The sequence below is a fragment of the Macaca nemestrina genome, chromosome 5 (assembly GCF_043159975.1).
Source record: "Macaca nemestrina isolate mMacNem1 chromosome 5, mMacNem.hap1, whole genome shotgun sequence".
Classification (NCBI taxonomy): Eukaryota; Metazoa; Chordata; class Mammalia; order Primates; family Cercopithecidae; genus Macaca; species Macaca nemestrina.
In genome coordinates this window covers 152,569,170-152,595,344 of record NC_092129.1, presented here as the reverse complement: position 1 = coordinate 152,595,344, position 26,175 = coordinate 152,569,170, and the positions used below count along the sequence as shown (strand labels likewise).

General features: G+C 45.5%; 1 protein-coding gene across 1 annotated transcript; it reads left to right on the top strand.

The window, feature by feature from the left end:
* The first annotated feature begins 11,112 nt into the window (after positions 1–11,112).
* On the top strand, positions 11,113–21,108 carry LOC112422974 (protein PBMUCL2-like). The gene is made up of 4 exons (XM_071096125.1): positions 11,113–11,311; positions 13,367–13,618; positions 18,988–19,175; positions 20,983–21,108. Exons 1-4 carry the CDS (start codon positions 11,113–11,115, stop codon positions 21,106–21,108), a joined length of 765 nt encoding a protein of 254 aa, XP_070952226.1.
* The last annotated feature ends 5,067 nt before the right edge of the window (positions 21,109–26,175 follow it).

Genomic DNA, 26,175 nt, shown 5'->3' with positions numbered 1-26,175 from the left:
CCTGGCCTCAAGTGATCCTCCTGCCTTGACCTCCCAAAATGCTCGGATTACAGGTGTGAGCCATTGCACCCGGCCCCAAGCTTTTGTGTTCAGAAGAATTACCCGATGTAGTAAAAATGCACATCATGGTCCCCTCCCAAACCGATTCCCCTTGATTATCTGCCCCCTAGAGGGAGGGCACAATACTGTTGGGAGAGGAGGATGATGGGCCTTCAACTTTTCTCTTACATTCTTTAGTCGGAGAGTATCATGAATAGTTGAAGGAATAACAGCATCCCCTGTAAACCCTGGTCTTGTAACTCCCCGTACCTGGGATGTGGAATAGTGCACGGATTAAGGGCTTTAGGGGCTGGCTCTGGGGTCAGACTGTCTTGATTTAAATCCTTGTTCCACTACCTACTAACTATCTGACCTGGAACTAGCTGCTTAACTTCTCTAAACCTCAATTTACCTATCTATAAAATGGGGGTAATATTAGTTTCTATCTCAAGGAGGTATTGTAAGGATTTGAGTACTAAGTTGTGGCACTTAGCACAGTGCCTGGAATATAGTGAGCATTCTTAAATGACAGCCATTATTATTAGCATCAGTATTACTCATAGTAGCCGTAGCAGTGAACAAAACCAAATTTCCGATGGAGCCAACCAGCCACCCTTTCTTAATCAGCTGTAACTTCCAGTGAAATCACCATGGCCATCTCCCCTAGATCAACCCCACCTTCCAGTGGAATCACCGTGACCACCCCTCCAGGATCAACCACATTATCCAGCAGAATCACCATGACCATGCCCCCAGACCAACCACACCTGCCAGTGGAATTACTGTGACTACCCCTCCTGGACCAACCACACCTCCCAGTGAAATCACTACAACCCCCCTGCCCTGGGTCCACTATACCTTTCAGTGGAACTAACACAACAACCGCAACCTCCAGTGTCACCAGCACAAGTGCAGCCCCTCCAGGGAATGAGGGAAGGTCTAATGGACAGCTGAGGCTGTGGGAAGTCGTCCTAGTCACTCTGGCCTTGGTTGCAATGGCTGTGATTCTCTTCACAGGTCTGTTTTATTTCGTGAGTGCCTGATGTGTAGGAAATCCTTTTTCTGAGGGAGGGAGTGCAGGGAACTGAGGAGGGAAGCAGGGTAGAGAGAGTAGGGTCATTGTGTGGCTAATAGGGAATGAGAAATCAGGAGAGGCACAAAGCAAGACAGACACCAGGTGAGAACCAGCAAGAGAGAGGGCTAGAAAAGCTGGTACACGTTCAGAGGAAACTGATGAGGACAGAAGGGGCCAAAGGAAGTACAGGGGCCGGGGAGGCCGGGGCATAACTCTGAACGATCCATCCTTTTGTTTTCTAGAGAAACTCTCTGTGCCTAAGAAACCTCTTCACCGAAGATCTTCACATCCCAAACCTTGGTCCATGCCCTCAAGGATACCATGGAGTCCAAGATGGGTCAAGTGAGACTGAAATGGATTTTAGAGACCAGTGTTCTCCCTCAGGCATGGAGCTGATGAGGAGACACAGTGTCCCTAAAGGCAGGCACTTCACCATCCTCAGGGTGGGGAGGACCAGGGTTCTCCGTTTTCCTCGCTTGCCCCCAGGGCTGCTCCTCCCAGCTCTGCTCCAGCCCCTGACATTCCTCCCTTCTGCTAAGTTCTCCCAGACCTGAAACAGGAGGCTATCGCTGGGGCTGAATGTTTAAATGAGTGCACCTGCTCTATGTGACAGCCAGACTGTGGGTGTGTGCTTGTATATTGCTGTGACGACAGGTTTCCTTTTTCATGAAGACACTCTTTCATTTATACTCCCAGTTGTCAAATCCCTAGCATGAAATCCAGAGACCTCACATCTGTCCCATTTTCTTCCCCACTCCATCCCTACTCCCTGAGGCCTCTGGGCTGATGGAAGAATGGAGTCAGGAGACATGGGGGAAGGCAGGTGCTGGTCTTTACAGATGCGTGTTGCATGGCAGGAAAACAGCCTGTGTGTGAGCCTAGAACATGAACTGGAGGAAAGTGATCCTGTTTTCATGTTGTGAGGTAGGAAAGAGCTTGCTATTGGGGCCACCCTAGACATGACCACTTTTCCTGGCCACTCATGTCTGCTCTGGGCTTTAGGTGTGAGTTGCCACCTTTCTTGTGGGGAAAAGAAGAAAGATCAGCCTGTTACTGTGTCTATATAGAAAGAAGTAGACATAAGAGACTCCATTTTGTTCTGTGTTTGAGATGCTGTTAATCTGTGATCCTACCCCCAACCTTGTCCTTGCAAGAGGACTTGTGCTGTGGTGACTCAAGGTTTAAAGGATTTTGGGCTGTGCAGGGTGTGCTTTGTTAAACAAGTGCCTGAAGGCAGCTTGCTGGTTGGTTAAAAGTCATCACCATTCTCTTAATCTCAAGTACCCAGGGACAAGTACACTGCCAAAGGTTGCAGGGACCTCTGCCTAGGAAAGCTAGGTATTGTCCAAGGTTTCTCCCCATGTGATGGTCTGAAATATGGCCTCGTGGGAAGGGAAAGATCTGATCGTCCCCCAGCCTGACACCTGTGAAGGGTCTGTGCTGAGGAGGACTAGTACAAGAGGAAAGAAGGCCTCTTGGCAGTTGAGATAGAGAAAAGCATCTGTCTCCTGCCCATCCCTGGGCAATGGAACATCTCGGTGTAAAACCCAATTGTATGTTCTGTTTACTGAGAAAGGAGAAAACCGCCTTAGGGCAAAAGGTGGGACTTGCTAGCACAATGCTGCTCTTTATGCACTAAAAATGTTTATGGAGATGTTTGCATATGCATATCAAGGCACAGCACTTTTCCTTAAACTTATGTCACAGAGATCTTTATTCATATGTCTTACTGCTGACCTTCTCCCTACGATGATCCTATTATCCTGCCACTTCCCTTTTTCTAAGATGGTAAAGATAATGATCAATAAATCCTGAGGGGCTGGGCGCAGTGGCTCAAACCTGTAATCCCAGCACTTTGGGAGGCCGAGACGGGTGGATCACGAGGTCAGGAGATCGAGACCATCCTGGCTAACACGGTGAAACCCCGTCTCTACTAAGAAATACAAAAAACTAGCCGGGCGAGGTGGCGGGCGCCTGTAGTCCCAGCTACTCGGGAGGCTGAGGCCGGAGAATGGCGTGAACCCGGGAGGCGGAGCTTGCAGTGAGCTGAGGTCCGGCCACTGCACTCCAGCCTGGGCTACAGAGCGAGACTCCGTCTCAAAAAATAAATAAATAAATAAATAAATAAATAAATAAATAAATAAATAAATCCTGAGGGAACTCAGAGACCGGTGCGGCGTGGGTCCTCTGTATGCCGAGCGCCGGTCCCCGGGCCCACTTTTTCTTTCTCTATACTTTGTCTCTGTGTCTCATTTCTTTTCTCAAGTCTCTGGTTCCACCTAACGAGAAACGCCCAGAGGTGTGGAGGGGCAGGCCACCCCTTCATTTCTCTCCTGTGGGCTCCCAGCCCAGCAGCTGTCCTGGGCAGGGAGAATGTACTCCCAGTTTCTGCAAGGGCAGGACTGGCTTGCCCTGCTACAGTCTAGATCCTCAGCAGCCCCCACAAAACCAGGCCTCAGATGGCACACATGCGAGTGTCAGCACCATGCTTAGGCCTGGTCCCGCCCAGGCTTCTGGTGCAACTTGCTCTCACACACACACCCCACTGATTCTTCCTCCCTGTGAATCACTCGCCTCTGCTTTATCAACTTCACCCTGTGCTAAGTCTCTTCAGCCTCTGGGATTCTCCTGGGTCTTTGGGAGAGCCTTAACAGGACCAAGCCGTTTCTCTAAGAACATTTTAAAATATCATGAACAAAACTGTTTTTGGGCTGGGTGCGGTGGCTCATGATGCCTGTAATCTTAGCATTTTGGGAGGTTGAGGTGGGTGGATCACCTGAGGTCAGGAGTTCAAGATCAGCCCTGCCAACATGGCAAAACCCCATCTCTATTAAAAATACAAAAATTAGCCAGGTGTGGTGGCACATGCCTGTAGTTTCAGCTACTCGGGAGGCTGAGGTGGGATAATTGCTTGAACCTGGGAAGCGGAGGTTGCAGTGAGCAGAGACTGCACTACTGCACTCCAGCCTGGGCGACAGAGAAAGACTCTGTCTCCAAAACAAAACAAACAAAAAACACAACAACAACAACAAAATCTGTTTTTAACAGATGCAAGAGAGTATTTACTGTACAATTTATTTGCATGAAATTCAAGAATAGGCAAAACTAGTCTATGGTGGCGGAGATCAGATCTCCTATGAGGGTGAGGATTTTTAGGAAGGGGCACTTTCTGGGTGATAGGAATGTTTTCTATAACAACTGGTCTTTTGGTTACACAGGTAAATACATTTGTCAAAATTCAGCTAACAGCTAGGTGTGGTGGCTGACGCTTGTAATTCCAGCACTTTGGGAGGCTGAGGTGAAAGGATTGCTTCAGCCCAAGAGTTTGAGGCCAGCCTGGTCAACTTGGCAAGACCTCATCTCTACAAAAAATACACATATTAGTTGGGTGTAGTAGTGTGCACCTGTAGTTCTAGCTACTTGGGAGGCTGAGGCGGGAGGATAGCTTGAGCCCAGGAGGTCGAGGCTATAGTGAGCCATGATGGTGCCACCGCACTCCAACCTGGGCAACAGAGTGAGACCCTGTCTCAAAAAAACAAAACAAAACGAGGAAACTCCACTAACTGAATTCTTAAGATCTGTGCATTTCACTTTTTGTAAATTTTACCTCAATAGGAATAAAAAATATACATTAGGGTTTTTTAATTTTTATTTTTATATTAGGGTTTTAAAATAATATCTTGAAGATATTTATCAGTGTATCCATTGTCTCCTCTTCAGCTTTAAGAGCCCCCAGACCTTTTTCGTAAAATAATTATCATTTTTGCACTCAGTTTTTCATTCATTTATTCACCATATTTACTGGACACCTGCTTGGCATGAGGTCCCAAGGAGCTGGGGCAACAAGGATGACCCTGTAGGTCACAGTTGGGTGAGGGAGACACATAAATTACAGGCCAACGCGTCAAGTAGTACAAATGGAAGCACCACAGGAGGAAACATCTAACTTGATGAGGGGAGGAGAGGCTGACTCACATAGAAGGTGACATTTGGATTTTGAGGAGTTAGCAGGCATTTACGAGGAGCAGAAGAGGAAACGCCAGGCAAACGAACAGCTTATACAAGACCAGGCGTGGCACGGCCAGCGAAGGTCAGAAGACCCGTGGGGCTGGAGAGCACAGCAGAAGGAGCTGGGGCTGAGGACTAATGCGTGCCTTTGAATGCCGCCCCAAGGAGGCCAGATTTCATACTTTAACAGCACAAAGCCAACAGATCACTTTAAGGTGTAGTGGGACACAATTTTTTCCCAAATAAGAACACTTCAATCAGCTGAGTGAGTAGAAAATAGAGGCTGGAAACCAAAAAGCGTGTTGTAATGTCCCAGCAAAGAAAGAAGCAAACAGACACATGTAAGACCACAAAACATGGAAATGGGAATGAAGGAAAGAAGTGGAGGCTGGGCACGGTAGCCCATGCCTGTAATCCTAACACTTTGGGAGGCCAAGGTGGGAAAATTGCTGGAGCCCAGGAGTTTGAGACCAGCCTGGGCAACAGAGTGAGGTCCTGTCTCTACAAAAAGTTAAAAAGATTAGCCAGGTGTGGTGGTGCACACCTGTAGTCCCAGCTGAGGTGAGAGGATAACTTGAACCCATGGGGTCAAGGCTTCAGTGAGTTGTGATTGTGCCACTGCCCTCCAGCTTGGGTAACAGAGTGAGACCCTGTTTAAAAAAAAAAAAAAAAAAGGAGAAGAAATGTGGATTTCAAGAGATTTCTGCCTAGCACTTTTTTAAAAATCCCCAACTCAGAATTTATGGTGACTTTTGTTAAAAGTCCTGTTTCAGGGAGGTCTTCGTCTAACAAGCTCTATCTGGGCAATTTTCTTAAAACTAATTCATCAAATGACTAATTCTTTGAATTTTTAAATTTTCTTTAAATCATATTCAATGTGATTCCCTCCTGCTGGAGGCTGGAGGCTGGGGGACAGAGGGAGACTGGGGAATGTCTTCTTCATTTATAGCATGTTTTCTAGTTGAGAAAATACTCAAGATAAACATATTTATTTATAATAATTTTCACATGAAAGACTTTATTCAAAAATACGTGCAAGAAAAAAATTTTTCTTGACTCTGATGAATAATTGCAAATAGTATTCTTATGAATAATATATAAATTATATCCAAAACTATAAGGCTACAGACTATATGATTCCCTTCATATGACATTCTGAAAATGACAAAATTATAGGGAAAGAAACAAGATCCACGTTGCCAGGGCTTGGGGGTTGAGAAAAGGGTTGGTTCTAAAGGAACAGCACTGTGGGAGATGGAGGAGGATGAAGGGATTCAGTATGCCGAATATGTGACTCTATCATTTATCAAAATCCATAGAACTGTACACTACAAAAAGTGATTTTTAAGGTATGGAAATTCAGCAATTCAACCAGGATGTGGAGGGAAAGATGGAATGCAGACTCTTACAAATGACTCATTTGTAAACATAGTGAAGGGGATGGAGAAGAAGGAGCTGGCCTAAGTAACTTTGAAAAACTGTGTTTTGAGTCAGGCATGGTGGCTCATGCCTATAATCCTAGCACTTTGGGAGGCCAAGGCAGGAGGCTTGTTTGAGTCCAGGAGTTTGAGATCAGCCTGGTCAACACAACAAGACCCCCACCTCTACAAAAAATTTAAAAATCAGCTGGGCATGATGGTGTGCCTGTAGTCCTAGCTGCTCAGGAGGCTGAGATGGGAGGATAGCTTGAGTCCAGGAGATCAAGGCTGCAGTGCCACTGCACTCAAGACAGGGTAAGAGAGCAAGACCCTGTCTCAAATTTAAAAAAGAAAAACTGTGTTTTGACCATAAAGCTAAAGACAAAAAGAATAATAATAATACAGAAAAACTGTACTGTACTGTAGTTGGTAAATGTGTTTCTGGCAAGGGTATGAATTAGCAGTTCTGAAACCACTGTTTGTTTATTAAGGTTGAAAAAATAAGTAAAAAATATTTTTATAGGTATTCATAGCCATGTCAGAGAAAGGAGTTACAAATAAAGAAAAGGGAAAGACTAGAATGAACCCCACATTGCTGGATTAAAACTGGAGGTGTCAAAATGCACCTACACTTGTGTTTAACACACAGGTTGAACAACGCTCATCTGAAATCCAAAATGCTTCAAAGTCCAAACCTTGCTGAGCACCAACATGACACCACAAGTCAACATACAGGAACTTTGTTTCATGCACAAAATTATTTAAAATATAGCATAAAGCTACCTTCAGGCTACATGTATAAGGTATACATAAAACATAAATAAATTTCATGTTTAGACTTGGGTCTCATCCCCAAGATATCTCATTGTGTATATACAAATATTTTGAAATCCAAGAAATCGAAAATCCAAAACACTTATGGTCTCAAGCATTTCAGATAAGGGATTCAACCTATATACGCAGACAGATAATTACAGAAATAAATATAGACATGTGTTTATGCATGAGTTAGTATACATACATACATTTCCTAGCTCTAACTTCCGTGGGGGCAAGAAGCAGTGACACCCATTATGAATGAGCACACCTAGTACTCAAATCTTGGTTTCTAAATATTATTCTCTAATACAAAGAAGAGCCAGAGCTCTGTGGAGATATAGTTGATTCCAAGGCCCGGATGGAGGAAATGCAAAATGAGCACGAAGCATCTTGTAATACCAGAATGCAAGAAAGTGTTTTTAAAAGGGATGGAGAGGGCCGGGCGCAGTGGCTCACACCTGTAATCCCAACACTTTGGGAGACCCAGGCAGGGGGATCACCTGAGGTTTGTGAGTTGGAGACCAGCCTGACCGACATGGAGAAACCTATCTCTACTAAAATAATACAAAATTAGTTGGGCATGGTAGCGCGTGCCTGTAATCCCAGCTACTTGGGAGGCTGAGGCTTGAACCCGGGAAGCAGAGGTTGCAGTGAGCTGAGATTGCACCATTGCGCTCCAGCCTAGGCAACAAGAGCAAAACTCCATCTCACACAAACACACACACACACACACACACACACACACACGGATGGAAAGGCTGGGCACAGTGGCTTGAGCCTGTAATCCCAGCACTCTGGGAGGCCAAGGCAAGTGGATTGCTTGAGCCCAAAAATTTAAGACCAGCCTGAGCAATATGACAAAACTTTGTCTCTACAAAAAAAAAAAAAAAAAAAAAAATTAGCTGGGTGTGGTGGCACACACCTGTTGTCCCAGCTACTTGGAAGGCTGTGATAGGAGGATTAGTTGAGTTCAGGATACAGAGATTACAGTGAGCCAATATTGTACCACTGAACTATAGCATGGGCAACAGAATGAGACCCTGTCTCAAAAAACAAAACAAAGTAGCAATGGAGATATCAGCTGGGTGGGCTGGTGCACACCTGTAGTCCTAGCTACTTGTAGGAGGCTGAGGCAGGAGGATCCCTTGAACCCAGGAGTCTCAGGCTGTATAATGGTGCCACCGTAATTCAGCCTAGGAAGCACAGTGAAGTCTTGTCTCAAAAATAAAACAAAACAAAAAAAGGATGGAGGATATTAAAACAGCACTGGAGCCCATCTGAAAGAGCTCCCAGTGGCCAAAGTTTGAGCAACAAAATAAATAGCGATAGTATTGGATCATAACTCACAGAACAAAATAAACATTTATGAATCCATACTGATATAAATAAATAGTTGAATAAATAAAATGGGGAAAGGGCACAACTTTTTCTTACAGAAGAATTTCAATTAATAAATGTAGAAGGAATCCAATCTATCACCATTAGGATTACACACCTGTAATCCCAGCTACTCAGAAGGCTGAGGCAGTAGAATTACTTAAACCTGGGAGGTGGAGGTTGCTGTGAGCTGAGGTCATGCCATTGCACTCCAGCCTGGGCAGCAGCAGCAACAACAACAACAAAGTATTTTACCAACAATAACTTCTTAGCTTCTATAATTGTATATATAATTTCTCAGTTTCTATAAATATAATTGTACTATATAAGATATTGACATGAGGAAAAGCTAGGGGAAAAATATATGGGAAATCTGTAACTACTTTTGTAATTCTCTGTAAGTCTAAAATTATCTCAAAATGAAGTTTTAAAAATTCTAAAACCAAACCAAACCAAAATAATTCTATTGACTTGTACATGAAAAAGGGTGAATTTTATCATATGCAAATTATACCTCTTGACTTAGAAAATCATATATTTTCCTTACTATACTCTTTTGAAATCTATTCATGAGTTATACTAAATATATACAAATACTTTTGAATGTGTTTAAATATTATGTTTGAAAATGTTGCTGGGCGAAGTGGCTCACACCTGTAATCCCAGCACTTTGGGAGGCTGACGAGGGAGGATCTCTTCAGCTCAGGAGTTTGAGACCAGCCTGGGCAACATAGTGAGACCCTGTCTTTACTAAAAATGAAAAAACAATCAGCTGGGCGTGGCGGTGCACGCGTATAGTCCCAGCTACTCAGGAGGCTAAGGTGGAAGCATCACTTGAGCCTGGGAGATCAAGGCTGCAGTGAGCCATGATAGCACCACTGCACTCCAACATGGGCAATACAGCAAGACTCTGTCAAAAACAAAGAGAGAGAGAGAGAGAGGAAGGAAGGAAGGAAGGAAGAGAGGAAGAAAATATTTAATACATTCGAATAATACTAGTAGTTAACATAATCAATTAAATTTGGTAAATTAGCCACTCATTAAATTGATTTTCAGGAAATCAGCGGCCTTGTAAGAGGGGGACAGTTCCTGGCCCACCTGCAATTTCACACTCCTCTTTTAGTTAGAAGGACACTGGGAAAGAGAGAGGCCCTCACAAATGGTGAGAGACACCTCTGAATGAAGATGGGAACCAACAATGATCTTCTAAAGAGTGGGCGGGCGAGGCAGGGATGAGGGTCAGAGAAGAAGGAAAAGATGTGGGTATTCTCATTCAGACATGACCTCACCACAAAAGGACTAATTTTGTGCAGTGAAATGGCTTGGCTATGTCCCCATCCAAATCTCAGCTTGAATTGTAGCTCCCAGAATTCCTCTTGTGTTGTGGGAGGGACCCAGGGGGAGGTAATTGAATCGTGGGGGCCAGTCTTTCCCTTGCTATTCTCATGATAGTGAATAAGTCTCATGAGATCTGATAGGTTTATCAGGTGTTTCCGCTTTTGCTTCTTATTTTCTGTTGCCGCCACCACGTAAGAAGTGCCTTTTGCCTCCCTCCATGATTCTGAGGCCTCCCCAGCCATGTGGAACTGTTAAGTCCAATTAAACCTCTTTTCTTCCGAGTCTTGGGTATGTCTTTATTAGCAGCGTGAAAACAGACTAATACATGCAGTAATTGAGAAAGCTCCCTGGGGTGAGGGCACTCGAGTAGGGGGAGCAAGGAGAGAGATCTGTGGGCTGGAGAGAAGCCAAAGAAGAGGATTTGGGTGGATGATTGAGCGAAGAGCGGGGCTTTAAGAGAGAGAGAGATTGGGTGTTTATAGCCCCCTTATGAGTGTTCCTCTCCTTCTGTTGGGGGACCTCCTCTTGGTCCTTACCAAATGTCCTCTACCTTCTGACACCCAGCTCTCCTCTTGCCAAGCATCGTCCCCCAGGCAGGCCTTGCCTATGCCCTCCTTGGTCATCCTGACTTTACTGTGGCCACCTGTGGGAAGGAAGGCCGAGGCCTTCCCTGAGCACTGAAACACCAGGTGGAGGATTGTTTTCAACTAGGCTCCACATCAGAAAGCAGCGCACTCACACTGACAGGCTTGATCCCCTGTGACTGCTCGACTTCGGGCTCTGGTCCAAAGCTGAGAGCCCCTGTCCCCCTCGTGACAGCCTCTTCTGCCCGGCCCGACCACTCCTTTGAGTGACAGGGGGTCATCGAGAAGCTGCTCCTCCCTCCAAGAAGTAAGACCTGGAGCCCTGGCTTCCCTCGGCAAAGCACATATAAACCCACAGCCACCGTGGGCGGAAGGAGAAGGGCAGGGTGGAAGAAGGTTGAGAGAGGGAGGGAGGAAAAGTTGTCCTGGCTAGCACTGTGTGGATTCTCTTGAGATGAGAAGAAAATGCCTGGCTACATCCCCCCTTCTGCTGCTCCAGCTTCTCCTGAGGTGTTCAGAACGGGGTGGGGGAGTTAATTTTGGTGAGAAGGATGCAAAAGTTTCCAGGGCCTGGAGAGATGGAGTCAGGGTCCCTGGAGAAGGAACCTCTTGGGACTCAGACAGGGCCAGTCCTGAGCTAAGGTACGGAATAGGTGAGTGAACGTTGGGAAGCTCTGAACCCTGCTATCTGCCTTCAATCACCTGCCACAGGGAAGCAGGGACCCCAGCGTCTTTCTCAGATCCCCTTTTAAGGAAATGTTCTGCTTTTGATTTTGTGCATTTTATTTCAGTTTCTTTGTTTCAACTTTCCTTGAGAAATGAAAGATTTGGCACTCCTGTAATGCCTGTAATGCCAGCACTTAGCACTTTGGGAGGCTGGGAAGGAGTGGGATCCCTTGAGTCCAGGAGTTTGAGACAAGCCTGGGTAACATGGTGAGACACCATCTCTACAAAAACCAAACAAATCAGCCAGGCTTGGTAGTCCATGCCTATAGTCTACTTGGGAGGCTGAGGTGGGAGGATCACTTGAGGCCAGGAGGTCAAGGCTGCATTGAGCCATGTTTGCGCTACTGAACTCTAGCCTGAACCAGAACAAGACCCTGTGTCCAAAAAAAAAAAAAAAAAGGCCAGGCGCAGTTGCTCACGCCTGTAATCCCAGCACTTTGGAAGGCAGAGGCCACCCTGCCTTCCAAAGTGACCTGATCACAAGGTCAGGAGATCGAGACCATCCTGGCTAACACAGTGAAACCCTGTCTCTACTAAAAATACAAAAAATTAGCTGGGTGTGGTTGTGGGCGCCTGTAGGCCCAGCTACTCGGGAGACGGAGGCAGGAGAATGGCGTGAACCCGGGAGGCGGAGATTGCAGCGAGTGAGATCACACCTCTGCACTCCAGCCTGGGCCACAGAGCAAGACTCTGTCTCAAAAAAAAAAAAAAAGAGAAGAAAAAAAGAAAAAAAAAAGTAACAGGTGCAGTGGCTCATGCCTGTAATCTCAGCACTTTGGGAGGCTGAGGCGGGTGGATCATCTGATGTCAGGTGTTTGAAACCATCCTGGCCAGCATGATGAAACCCAGTTTCTACTAAAAATACAAAACGTAGTCAGGTCTAGTGGCGTGTGCCTGTAATCCCAGCTACTTGAGAAACTGAGGCAGGAGAATCGCTTGAACCCGGGAGGCGGAGGTTGCAGTGAGTGGAGATCACACTATTGCACTCCAGCCTGGAAGACAGAGGGAGACTCTGTCTCAAGAAAAAAAAAAAAAAAAAAAAAGAGAAAAAAAGAAAGAGAGAGAGAGGGAAAGGAAGGAAGGAACAAAGGAAGGAAGAAAGGAAGGAAGACTTGAACCCTGTTAGAAAAATGTGGAGCATCAGCAGTAGGGAGAGATGACTAGATTTGGGCAGAGTCCCAAAATTTCAAAATTTATGCCATGTAGGCTACATGTATTCCTAAGAATAAATACTCCCAAGTTCTGAAGACTGCCTGTGGCAGTGAGGGCTGGAGATGAAGAGGACTCATCTCTTCTTTGTACTTGTACCTGACTCAGTGTTGCCCTCAGTCCAACTAGATCACACCCACACCCCTCATGACTCCTCCCCTAAACCTGCCCCCATACCACCTTGAATCTTCCCTGCCTCCAAGCCTACCACGTTAGCCCCAGATCTGACCCAGAAGCTGTCTCATTCTTTTTTTTTTTTCTTTTTTGAGATGGAGCGCCCGGCCAGCTGTTTCATTTTTAATCATACACCAAGCATGACCTGAGTGTAATCTCTAACATGAATCACAACTTCTGCCTCATTGGTTTGCCAGAACCCCAGGCACAACTGGATGAGAGGAGACACCTATGAACATGGAGCCAGAATACCCCAGTTGCTGAAACACCAACTCAGAGAGGAGTGAGCTCGAGAAAGAGTCAGGTTTAGTGTCCCATGGAAAGAGACCAGACCTGGAAAAGGCAGAGTCAAAGCTGGGTGAGCAGGCCTTCGAAGGGCATGGCTCAGCAAAGATAATCCGTAGTGCAAGAGGATTCTTTGTGGAATATGTTTTACCAGAATTAAACCAAAAGTGCCAAATGATCCCTAACTCGAATAAATCTTACCACATTACCTGAGGAGATGTGTCATTTGGATGTGAGGATAGTTATGAAAATACTGAGCAGAACAGATGATGATAGGCCATCAACAATTCACATTCAATGGGATTACTTTTTAGTAGGACTAAGTCAAAGCATTTCCACTAAGCACCCAGAGACCAGCCCTAAAGACTCAAGAATAAGAGAAAATGATGTAGCTGCAGATGGAAGGACCACTGAGGACCACATCACTGCAGACCCGGGGACCACTGAGGACTCCGTCACTGCAGACCCAGGGACCACCGAGGACTCCGTCACTGCAGACCCAGGGACCACCGAGGACTCCATCACTGCAGACCTAGGGACCACAGAAGATGAAACCACTAAACATGGTGACACTCACCTTCTACAAACTACTTCAGTCACAGCAGTGAAACCCACCAGGCTCCTGACACCCATGGGAATTATCCTCATATCCCTGGCTACAACCACAGTCACTGTTGCGCTCTTAGTTGGATTGGGCTTCATTGTGGTGAGTATTTGTTCTGGAAATATTCAGGGCATCACGGGCACGAAGCCATCTGAGGATGAGGGGCGGGCATGGAGAGCTGAGGCACAGAGGCCCAAGAAATCGTCAGGCGTGAGGAAGCCTACGTAGAGAGAGCTCTGCAAAGGCTCCTGGAAAGACAGAAGTGGAGAGAAAGGAAAAGAGCACCTGGCACAAAAGATGCAGAAGGCACCGGGGACAGAGGAAGCTGTGAGAGACAGGAAGGAGAGAAAGGGAAGAGAGGCTGAGAGTGAGAAACATAAGAACACAAACATGGTAAGACACAGTGGGAGTCAGAGCAAAGCATGAACTGTTAGGTACAGATGGATGTAAAAGAGGAAATTTTCCTAAGAAAACAGGGAACTGGGGACCACAGGAGTGGATGAATTCGAAACCTTCTGGGTGGTCCACTCGTATCGGAAATTACACATTCTTGTGTTAATTACTACCCACTCTGAAGTTCTGCAGATTTTTTTAAAACCAAAATCGAGTGGGTTTTTATGAGCCGCCACTACTCTATACCAAAGAGACAGTTTGTACCAGCTCTCAAAGAGGAGCTCTGGGTATTTTTCTGTCTCAGAGGGTCCCTGTTGTTTCTACGAGAGGAGACAAAAGAATTCCACGCCAGCCCTGCGTGTTTCATCTCACCAAACTCGCAGCTGGAATCATCACAAAAGCAGCAGCAGGGGAATTCCCCCAGGGAGTGGCCCAAACCCTCCAGAGATGGGGCCAATTGGGATTCCAAAGAAAGAAGCTCAGATGTCAGGGTGATCAGTTGAAAGCATCTATTAGGGGAACTTACAGAGGGCTGCAGCAGTCCTCCCTGCCGGCAGGGAGGGAAAAGGGCTGTTCTGCCTCGGCATGTCTGTAGCAAGGGGGTCAGGGGATGGAGGTTATATGAGGGTTTAGGGAATTTGACTCAGGGCTGGAGCCAGTTTCTTTCAGTGTTTTGGGCAACAACCTAGATACCTTTGTTAGTGCCTGGGAGTGTTCAGGGCCCTGGTTTGAGTTCGAGCCTGCTGGGGAAAACCTGCAGCTGGCTGGGTCACAGAATGGTCAAGGCAATCTGTGATTTTTGGTCAGTCTGATCAGAAAGAAAAGGAGGTCATCTGGGGGGACCCCACATTGTGGCTTCCTCTTGCTGACATTTGATCTAAAACCCAAGCTTTCTGCTTCTGACCTGCTGCTTGAGTGGGAAGGGCTGGTCCTTTTTGGCCATCCTGACCTAAGGATTAAGTGCATATTGAAATTTTAACAAGTGGCGGCTTGCAGGATTAGTCAACTTGGGCAGGTCATTAAAGCCTCGTTAATTCTTGCCGGTCATTGATGCCATTGTGGGCTGACCCCGGTCTAAGATGCAAATCCACGCTTTGGGTCCGTTTGTAAGTGTGAGTAAAGCCGAAAGTAACGCGTGATACAGTTGAGGTGTTCACATTTAATTCTGCTAAAATGACACCATGAAACTAGAGCATTCTGAAGGATGCTGACAAGAGGAAAATGGAATGAAAGCGTCCACATGTACCTGATTCAGGCATGAGTCATGTTCATATTCACCAGTAGAGGGAGGACCTTCTCGACTTCGCTGTTGTCATAAAAACTTGGATTTCTGATCATGTGGATCACCATGAAAAGTCGGTCACTCTTGCTCTAGAACGAAAGACGCTTTCCTTCCTTCAAACCAGGCATTGGCCCAGAGAGGTCACTAGTGTTAACACCTTCTTAATTTCGTGTAGAGACTTAAAACAAGAGATGGCTCAAAAGGCTCAGGGTGTGGGAAGAGGAAAGTCTGTGCTCCCAAACTTGCTAGATTTTTGACTTTTAAACCTTTAACTCGAAAAGTTTTAAAAATAAGAACTATATTACTATTCCTCCCAAGTTCCATTTATCAAAATGCGTTTTTGTTTAAACTTCAATGGTTTAAGTTTTTTTGTTTTTGTTTTTTTAAGGCTGCTTTTGGCAGGGTGCGGTGGCTCACGCCTGTAATCCCAGCACTTTAGGAGGCCGAGGTGGGTGCATCATGAGGTCGGGACTTCAAGACCAGCCTGGCCAAGATGGTGAAACTCCATCTCTACTAAAACTGCAAAAAAATTAGCCAGCCGTGGTGGTGGGCGCCTGTAATCCCAGCTACTCGGGAGGCTGAGGCAGAGAATTGCTTGAACCCAGGAGGCAGAGGTTGCAGTGAGCTGAGATGGTGCCATTGCACTCCAGCCTGGGCAACAGAGCGAGACTCCATCTAAAAAAAAAAAAAAAAAAAGGCTTTTCTTCCCCTCTAAATGATGTCCACATTTTTGGAAAGTATTAATCTCGGCCGGGTGCAGTGGCTCAAGCCTGTAATCCCAGCACTTTGGGAGGCCGAGACGGGCAGATCACGAAGTCAGGAGATCGAGACCATCCTGGCTAACCCGGTGAAACCCCGTCTCTACTAAAAAATACAAAAAAAAACTAGCCGGGCGAGGTGGCGGGCGCCTGTAGTCCCAGCTACTCGGGAGGCTGAGCCAGGAGAATGGCGTAAACCCGGGAGGCAGAGCTTGCAGTGAGCTGAGATCCGGCCACTGCACTCCAGCCTGGGCGACAGAGCGAGACTCCATCTCAAAAAACAAAAACAAAAACAAAAAACAAACAACAACAACAACAACAAAGAAAGTATTAATCTCTAATCATCAGTGTCAGAATCTGAAGAAAACAGTGATATCTAGCAGACTCCCAGAGCTGGGGAAACAGGCTGGGCAGCAGTGATAAATTACAAACCACCAGGGTTAAGAGAAGAACAGAGTCTTAAAAGCAAACCATTTTCTTCCTCCCTAGAAAGAATGTTTCCTGCCTCCATTAAATCCATCCACTAGGGTTATTTATCATCCCCAGGTCATGGACTAGAGTACACCATAAAGAGGACCCCAGCAGTGACTACAGTTGGTTCTAGAAAAAGCAGACCCCTTGTCCACCTCTGCAGGACCATGCAGCATGATGTGTCCTCAGGCCTCCCCTTCACCGCCCCAGTCTGGAGCCCTGGGACCACCACATGAGGAAGGCAGCTGGCCCCTGGAATAAGCATGTGGAGGACACACAGAAGGATGCCCATCTGCTCTGAGTGTCTCCTAATTCCGCCTGGCCTTGTTTACTTCCTCCGGACAATCGCCTTTACCTATCTGCCAGGTTTCGAGGAATTACACACAGCTCAGATATAAGAGATATTCATTAAGTCTGATCAAATCAATTAAGCAAATTTTATCTATTTTTGTCTGGGTCATATCTCTACATTCATTCATTTAACAACAACAACAAAAAAAACTCGGGAGTAGCTGGGATTACAGGCGCACGCCACCACGCCTGGCTAATTTTTGTATTTATAGTAGAGACAGGGGTTTCACCATGTTGGCCAGGCTGGTCTCGAACTCTTGACCTCAGGTGATCCACCTGCCTTGGCCTCCCGAAGTGCTAGGATTACAAGCGTGAGCCACTGCGCTCGGCCTTAACAAAATATTTATTAAGTGCCTAGCATGAGCTCAACACTCTGTGTCTCCCAGTCTGTCTAGTTCAGTCTACCTGTAAGCTGAAGGATACAACTTATCTCTTAAGAGGACTATACCTGCATTCTCCTACCACACAGGCCAAAGGGTCACATTTACAGGTTGTAGTCAACTGGTCATTCAGAAAATATCTGTGAGCACCTGTCTGGGACTGGCCACCATAGCAAATAAACGAGTCTCTTCTTAATCAATCGCGGTGTGAAATGAGGACACAAAGTCCAGACCTAACCTCTGACTAAGAGAAAAGTCCTGCCTGAAAGAAGAGATTTGTCCTTACTTAATGCAAATGCACCATATTCACGCACCTATGAATGATGGCTAAGACCACAGACAAGGCCGGGGCATTGGATACAACAGCTCTGTGAGGAGTTCAGCACAAAAACCAAAGAATCAAAGATATTTGAAGACAGTTGATTATTGTTTGCTCACTACTGATAACTATGAGCAGCATCACCGCCAGTGTTAAATAATGGAATTGTGCTATTATGATACAGAGTCAGAAACACAGAACAATAAATTAAAATATTAAAGTGAAAAAATTGGATTGATTAAATAAATATTAAACTGGTGTTTCTCAGAATTACGTGATAAACCCCTTTAAAGGAAAAGACATATATGTATTTTTGAGACAGAGTCTCACTCTGTCGCCCAGGCTGGAGTCCAGTGGTGCAATCTTGGCTCACTGCAACCTCCACCTCCTGGGTTCAAGTGATTCTGCTTCCTCAGCCTCTGAGTAGCTGGGATTACAGGCATGCACCACCGCGCCCGGCTAATTTTTGTATTTTTAGCAGAGACGGAGTTTCACCATATTGCCCAGGCTGGTCTTGAACTCCTGACCTCAGATGATCCACCCGCCTTGGCCTCCCAAAGAGCTGGGATTACAGGCATGGGCCACCATGCCCAGCAGGAAAAGAGATTTTTTGAGAACTCGCCATGTTGGCTTAAAAGTAAATATATATAAAACAGAAAATGAAGTATAAACTCTTGTAGAGCTTATAGCTCTACTGTTCCAATAACGTTAGAAATAACAGCAGTAGTTTAATGTAATGCACGATATTTCTTTACTGAAGAATTCTTCTCTCCAACATTAATATGGTACCGATTGCTACAGCCTAGTTTCTCAAATCTCATTTGCCACGTGATGTTTTCCTTCTTTCATGGATCTTCTCTGTACAAGCTCTCTCAAGACCTTCAGTCTCTCAGTTAGCTGTGGGATGATTGGGCCCTTACTTAATGCAAATGCGCCATTTGCATTTTAAGACAGTTCTCATTCTACTCTTGTTAGGCTGTGACAATTGTAAAGACTAATCATTTTTATTAGCTTTATGTTGGTTTTATATTGGTCATCAATAGAGTCCAGGAAATGCTTATATGATGGGGATTTTCAAGATTATCACCTGAAGGCAAACGTGACAGAAACAGCTCCAGTCTCCCCTTCCCTCATACTTGGAGAACCTGAGTTTTGGGGGTGATGGTAATATGCTTAGCTGAAAAAAACCAATTTCCCAAATACCCAGTTTCTCGGTCCCCCTTGCAGCTGGTGCGCTGAGGACATACAGCTCTGGCCAATGCAATATAGGCATAAGCTCCTGGGGATGGTGTCCCTTCCAGATGAAAAGGCAGAAGCTCACAAGGAGAAATCCCTTTGCCCCTTCCCCCTTCATTCCTCTTTCTGCCTGGAATGCAGATATGAGACCTGGGGCGCAGCAAGCCATGCTGAGGCCAGGGGGAGACCCACAGCAGGGTGAAGGCTTCAAGCTGAGAGTGGAGCAGAGAGAAGAAATCACTTGGGTGCCTGATGGCAATACTGAGCCCCGGGCTGCTTCTCCCGGACATTTCGGGTATGAGATGAGCAGTGTGCTGGAGCTCAGTGAGGTGAGCTGCTTGTGATTCCAGCTGAATGGGATCCTAACTGATATGACACATAAACATTGTCTGGAACATGCAGACTTCTGAGAATACCTCCATAGACACATCTGGGAAGACACAGTGCTCAGGGTTTTAAGGATGTGGGAGCTACACATAGTGGTGAGTGGAAGAATAATAAAATGATCTCCCGTTTCTGCCCCCATGGAGGCAGCAAGTGGCCAAGGGAGAATTTTGTGATTAGAGATACCGGCATGAGTATTAGTTTATTGCAGGAAAAAAAGAGTAACACAAGAGTCTCTTAGTTAATATACAGGCAGGAAAAGTCCAATGTGTCTCCATAAAATCCTCCTCCTGCAGTTCAGGCTGGGGTTTGGGGCTGGGCATCCGTCAAAGGGCATTGGCAAGCACAAGGAATTCCAGAGTCTGCCTTGGTCTTCAAGGGGGCAGAATTTTTGGTCTCGGTACATGCTAGGTTTGTGCAATAAACAAAGGAATTGCTAGAGCCACAAATTCTAGCTGAGAAGTCTGTATACTTGAGTTTCTGAACCTCAGAGACAACTTAGAACAATTGAAGAGACCATGAAATCTCTGTAAATGGCACAGAAACTTTAGCATGCAAAAGCATGCATGCAAAAATGCTAGTATACCAAAAGCTTTTCTTTTCTTTGAATCAAGTTAATTTCTGGCCAGGCAGGATGACACACCTGTAATCCCAGCACTTTGGCAGACCGAGATGGGAAGATCACTTGAGCTCAGAAGATCTATACCAGCCTGGGCAACATGGTGAGACCTTGTCTCTATTAAAAATCAAAAAAATTAGCCGAGTGTGGCAGTGCATGCCTATAGGCTCAGATACTTGGGAGGCTAAGGCAAGAGGCTCGCCTGAGCCCAGGAGGTAGAGGCTGCAGTGAGCCATGACTGTGCCACTGTACTCCATTCTGGGTGGCAGAGCAAGGTCCTGTCTCAAAAAAAAAAGAAAGAAAAGAAAAACAAAAGAAAAGGAAAAAAAAAAAAAGAATAAAAGGCTGGGCACAGTGGCTCATGCCTGTAATCCCAACACTTTGGGAGGCTGAGGCAGGATGATTGTGTGAGGCCTGGAGTTCAAGACCAGCCTGGGCAACATAGTGAGACCTCATCTCTACAAAAAAATAAAAAATTAGCCAGGCATGGTAGTGTATGTCTGTAGTCCCAGCTACTTGGGAGGCTGAGGTGAGAGGATTGCTGGAGCCCAGGAGGTCGAGGCAGCAGTGAGCTGTGATCGTGTCACTGCCCTCCAGCTTGGGCAGCAGAGAGAGACCCTGCCTCGAAAAGAAAAATAAAAGAAAGAAAACGTGAATTTCTGCTCCTGTCAGATTAGAGGGAAATTCAATCTCAGTCTTTTTTGCTGCTCTCCAGATTCCAGAGTTGTACATAGGATCAAGGCATAAGGAACATCCTTTTTTTTTTTTTTTTTTTTTTTTTTTTTTTTTTGAGACGGAGTCTCACGCTGTTGCCCAGGCTGGAGTGCAGTGGCGCGATCTCGGCTCACTGCAAGCTCCGCCTCCCGGGTTCCCGCCATTCTCCTGCCTCAGCCTCCTGAGTAGCTGGGACTACAGGCGCCCGCCACCGCGCCCGGCTAATTTTTTGTATTTTTAGTAGAGACGGGGTTTCACTGTGGTCTCGATCTCCTGACCTTGTGATCCGCCCGCCTCGGCCTCCCAAAGTGCTGGGATTACAGGCTTGAGCCACCGCGCCCGGCCCGAAACATCCTTAAAGTCAGTAGCAACTGGCCTCTACTAGTTATTCCCAAGACACGCATGTCCCTTTGTGGCAGCAGTTGTGCCAGCGGCTCGGGGGCTTTACCCAGTCAGTCTCCTTCAACTTGCCGTGTAGCTTTCTCCAGAACAAGGCCACCCCCTCGGGGTGCTACCGGGAAGGAGAGTATGGTTTTGGCATTTGAGGGCCAAGAGAGATATACATGAGGATCTGGTCTCTGGAGAGTATTGAAGATAGAAAAGACAAGGAGAAGATGCTGCAGAAACACCCAGAAGGAAAAAAAAAAAAAAAAAAAAAAGAAGCCTCAACGAATAAGGGAAATACCTTTCTAACCATTCCTGGGACCCTGAACTACAAGATTTGGTAGTTGACTCCCAAACCATAATACGCTCATACTCAGACGACACTTGTACATTGTCACACGTGTCTGTGCATTCCACGCCTTTGGTAAATGCATACAGGTCATCAGCCCCACTCAGCTAATCCTCCTTTTCTCTTTCTAAAGTCTGGTGTTTAAAGGACCTCTTCAGTGTCATCAAGGAGTCATACCAGGTCCAGCTGAACCCAACTTGCATATGTTCTGATTGAGGACACCAGGCAAGCAAGCACACCCCTCTAGAGTGTGCCTGAACAGGATTTATGCCTTTTGGGGAGTGTCACCTCTCATTGAAAATGTCTGTGAATGCACATTCTGGTCCAGTCCCCTGTCTTTCTAAACAAGAATGTTTGGTGAAGCAACAGTGATTCAGCACTCTCCCTTAGCGAGGTATTGTTTGATACCTTAGAAAACATGTAGCCATTTTTCAGGTCTATTCAGGACCTTTCTTGCGATTTATCTAAAACAAACCCCTCACTTCGGTCTCTAGAGATTACCATATTTATTTTCTTTATGGAGCTGATGACAAGCTGAACTTATGCTTATTTACATATTAACTTGTTTGTTTTATGTCTGTCTCCTTCCACTAGAATGTCAGTTCCTTGAGAATAGGGGTTTTGAGGACGATATATGAGATAGAGTAGGTATTTAATAATCATGTGCTTCATTGAGTCTACGATGCGCATCTCCCCCATTGGATCATAATCTAAAATGGAGATGTCAGCTGGGCATGGTGGCTCACGCCTGTAATCCCAGCACTTTGGGAGGCTGAGGCGGGTGGATCACTTGAGGTCAGGAGTTTGAGACCAGTCTGGCCAACACAGTGAAACCCCGTCTTTACTAAAAATTAGCCAGGTGTGTTGGTGCACACCTGTAATCCCAGCTACTTGGGAGGCTGAGGCAAGAGAATCACTTGAACCTGGGAGGCAGCGGTTGCAGTGAGCCAAGATCACGCCACTGCACCCCCGCCTAGGTGACAGAGTGAGATGCTGTCTCAAAAAAATAAAAATAAAATGGAGATGTCCACTGGATGCAGTGGTTCAGGCCTGTAATCCCAGCACTTTTGGAGGACAAGGTAGGAGGATTGCCCAGAGCTAGGAGTTAGAGACCTGCCTGGGCAACATCATGAGACACTGTCTGAAAAAAAAAAAAAAAAAAAAAAAAAAACAAAAAAACAAGAAATGTTTAAAAATGGAAATGTGTCTTACACTTGATAGCACATCATGAACCAGTCGGTAGCACTCTTTCTTCCTTAGTGGGGCATAAGTAATGGTGCATCTTACATTCAGTGTCATCTTAGATGGGATGAAATACACATTTTGGAATAAATGAATAAATGTATGCTTTCTTTTGGTGCTATTTATTCTGTTTTGATCTTCTTGGTAAGCACAAAGAAATCAGGATTCTTTTTTTTTTTTTTTTTTTTTTGAGACAGAGTTTCACTCTGTCACCCAGGCTGGAGTGCAATGGTGTGGTCTCAGCTCACCGCAACCTCCACCTCCCGGGCTCAAGCAATTCTCCTGCCTCAGCCTCCTGAGTAGCTGGGACTACATACGTGTGCCACCACACCTGGCTAATTTTTGTATTTTTAGTAGAGACGGGGTTTCACTATGTTGGCCAGGCTGGTCTTGAACTCCTGACCTTGTGATCCACCCACCTCGGCCTCCCAGAGTGCTGGGATTACAGGTGTGAGCCACCACACCTGGCCTAGGATTCCTTTAGTAACTGTCTAGTATGTGCTGGGAATTCTTTTGGGAACAGAGACAGCAGACTAACAGAAGTGAATGATGTAGTTCTTGCCCTCAAGGACGAGAAAACTAGCAATTACAGTGCAACATGCTAAGTGCTATAATAAAGGAACGCTTTGGGGCAGAGCCCAGAGAAGGGATCTCGTTCAGCCTGTGCAGATCCTGGAAGAGCTTCCCAAGGGATGGGGGACCCGACCTGAGACTTATAAGGTATTTGTGGGGCACTTTGCGGTGCTGTCATGTATGTGGTTTGTTTTGATCTTCACATCACGTCTATGAGGTGGGAAAACCGTCCTGTCTTAGAAATGCAAAGACTGAAGTTCAGAGAAGATAAATAAATTGTCCCCAAACCTCCTTAATGGTAAGTGGCAGGGAGGGGTGGGGGCGCTGAGGGTAAACTCAGGTTTCCTGACTCCAGGATCACTCACTTTTTATCTCTTTTGGGCTGAATCTCAAGTGATGAACTGCTCTGCACTGTCTTTATAAAAATCATCCATAGGTGTGAACTTTTATCCTTCAGTCTTCTCTTCTTTAGGCTTGCCATGGCAGGCTCTCGGATCTTTCCTTCAATCTGTATCGGGTTTTGAACCAAGCAAGAAAAACCAGACACGGTCCCTATTCTTGAGGAGCCCCCAGTCTGAAAACAAGTCGCAGATATACAGAAAAAACATTCTTGTGTGTGCGATGGATGGTAGGGAACGTGTCATCAATTTTGACATTTATGGCATTTATTTGCCTTCACTAGTGAGTTCTGCTTTTTAAAATGTTTGCAACTTCTCAGGCCTCACCCTCGAAAGAATTTGAAAATTGAACACAAGCAGAGATGTTTTATTTTTAACCCAGGACCTCACCCAGAGTTTTTCAGGCAGCAGCCCTGAACCAAGCTGGCTTCGAGGTATTCGTGAGTTTCTATACCCAGAAGACTCTTTCAGCTTCTACCTTCTACCCATGAAAGGGGGTGGCATGGACGATCCCTTTGATCATCCATCACATCTTTGCCGAGGACATATAAGCCTGTGCATGGCTCTGAGGACACAGTGGGGAGCCATGTAAATAGCTTTTGCCTTCAAAGTGCCTGGCAGAAGCAAATGAATATTGCTGTCATGTACATGCAACCGTCGTGAAATGCTTCAATGTTCCACACCTTCTTTGGAGACCTTTAAGAAATTCATGGAGCTTTCAGCAGTGATATTTACCACCAACAATGTAATCCAATGGGGCAGCAAGCAAAATGAGCTACTATTAACGCACCATGGAGAAGAGGAATTTTCTCTTGCGCTGACACCACAACAGACCCATTCTTTCATTTGGATTAGTATTCACTCCTTGTGCTGAGTTGCTTGCAGTGGATATCCAATTTGTGAAGTGAGCTGAGGTATAATGCAGTATTGTATACTGGAACACAGGGACTGCAAATGTTTTTAAAAAGCAGAAGTCACTAATAAAGTCAAATGCCATGAATGTCACAATTGATGAAAACTGGCCATTAGAAAAATCTAGATATGATAAAATTGTTAAATTGATGAGTATGAAGATTGGATTATATTATATATTCAGCATGCAAAAACAGATAATGAGGGGAAATGCAGTGACAGTCAAAGCAACTATGGAAACAATATCCATGGCAACAAATGGCCTGGTCGGAAGAGAGGCCCCAGGACTGCCTGTGTCTTCCTGATGAAATGTCTGGTAAGCCCCCTAGTGGCAATGACTGGGTAGTGGCCCTCTGCGAGATGGGCGCCTCTCAGGAGATTGAGTGCCACTTCCGAGGGCCTGGAGAAGTTGACTTGTGTTGCATCCCATGGGGTCACCCCCTCCTCCCCTTTCCTTGCACTCACTGGCATGAGACACAACATATATCCACAAACAACTGCCGTTCCTCATTGCATCTAAGGCTCCGTTGCTGGAAAACATACCATTATTTCATGCCTCACTAAGAGAAAAACACAGCGAATTAAACTATGACATGCCATTGATTGTAAGATGCATCCCTATTCGAGAGATGATAAATGTGAAAATAAATATATGTCTTATAATCTATAAAATATAAATGACTTTCTACTGGATGAGGTGGCTCACGCCTGTAATCCCAGCACTTTGGGAGACCGAGGCAAGTGGACTGCTTGAGCTCAGGAGTTGGATACCAGCCTGGGTAACATAGCGAGACCCTGTCTGTATTTATACACACACACACACACACACACACACACACACACACACACACACACACACATAAATGACTTTCAGTGATTCACTTAACATTTCCAGATGCTTGTTCCCTCACTTATAAACAACTATATCATTAATTAATTCACTCATTCTACTCACATTTATTAAGTGCAGATTATTGGACAAGCACACTGACGTCAACACTGAGTATACAGCAGGAGCTGGTGTCCTGCCTTTAGGGGGCTTTTGTTACGGTGACTTGGTTTCTGATTATCTTTGTCACACTGCATCCGTGAGTCAGTGATTCTGTGACCCTAAGTGAGTTTCAGAGTGAAAACAGACACCAGATAAGAAGCCAGAAAACCTGGGTTCTAGTCTTGTTCTTCCCCTTAATAGTTTATTTAATCTGTCTCAAGCTTATTTTATCTATTTATTGTCTATCATGGTTAAATTGAGAAATAGTTATATTTTTCTCATAGCAGAGTCCTTCAAACAATATGCAATGGCAATCAAAACAGCCAAGTAGCTGTGGAAACAGTGTCCATGGCAACCAGTGGTCCCATCTTTTCTTCTTTCTCTCTTTTTTCCTTTCTTTCTTTCTTTTTCTTTTCTTTTCTTTCTTTCTTTCTTTTTCTTTTTCTTTCTTTCTTTCTTTCTTTCTTTCTTTCTTTCTTTCTTTCTTTCTTTCTTTCTTTCTTTCTTTCTTTCCTTCTTTCCTTCTTTCCTTCTTTCCTTCCTTCCTTCCTTCCTTCCTTCCTTCTTCCTTTCTTTCTTTCCTTCTTTCTTTCTTTTTTCTCAAGGTCTCTGAGTTTCAAGTCAAGGCTAAAAAAAATTTTTTAAGCTGTTTTAATTTGCTGGAATGCAGTGACATGATCATGGCTCACGGAAGCCTCAATCTCCCTGGCTCAAGTAATCTTCCCACCTCAGCCTCCCAAATAGCTGGGATCACAGGCATGCA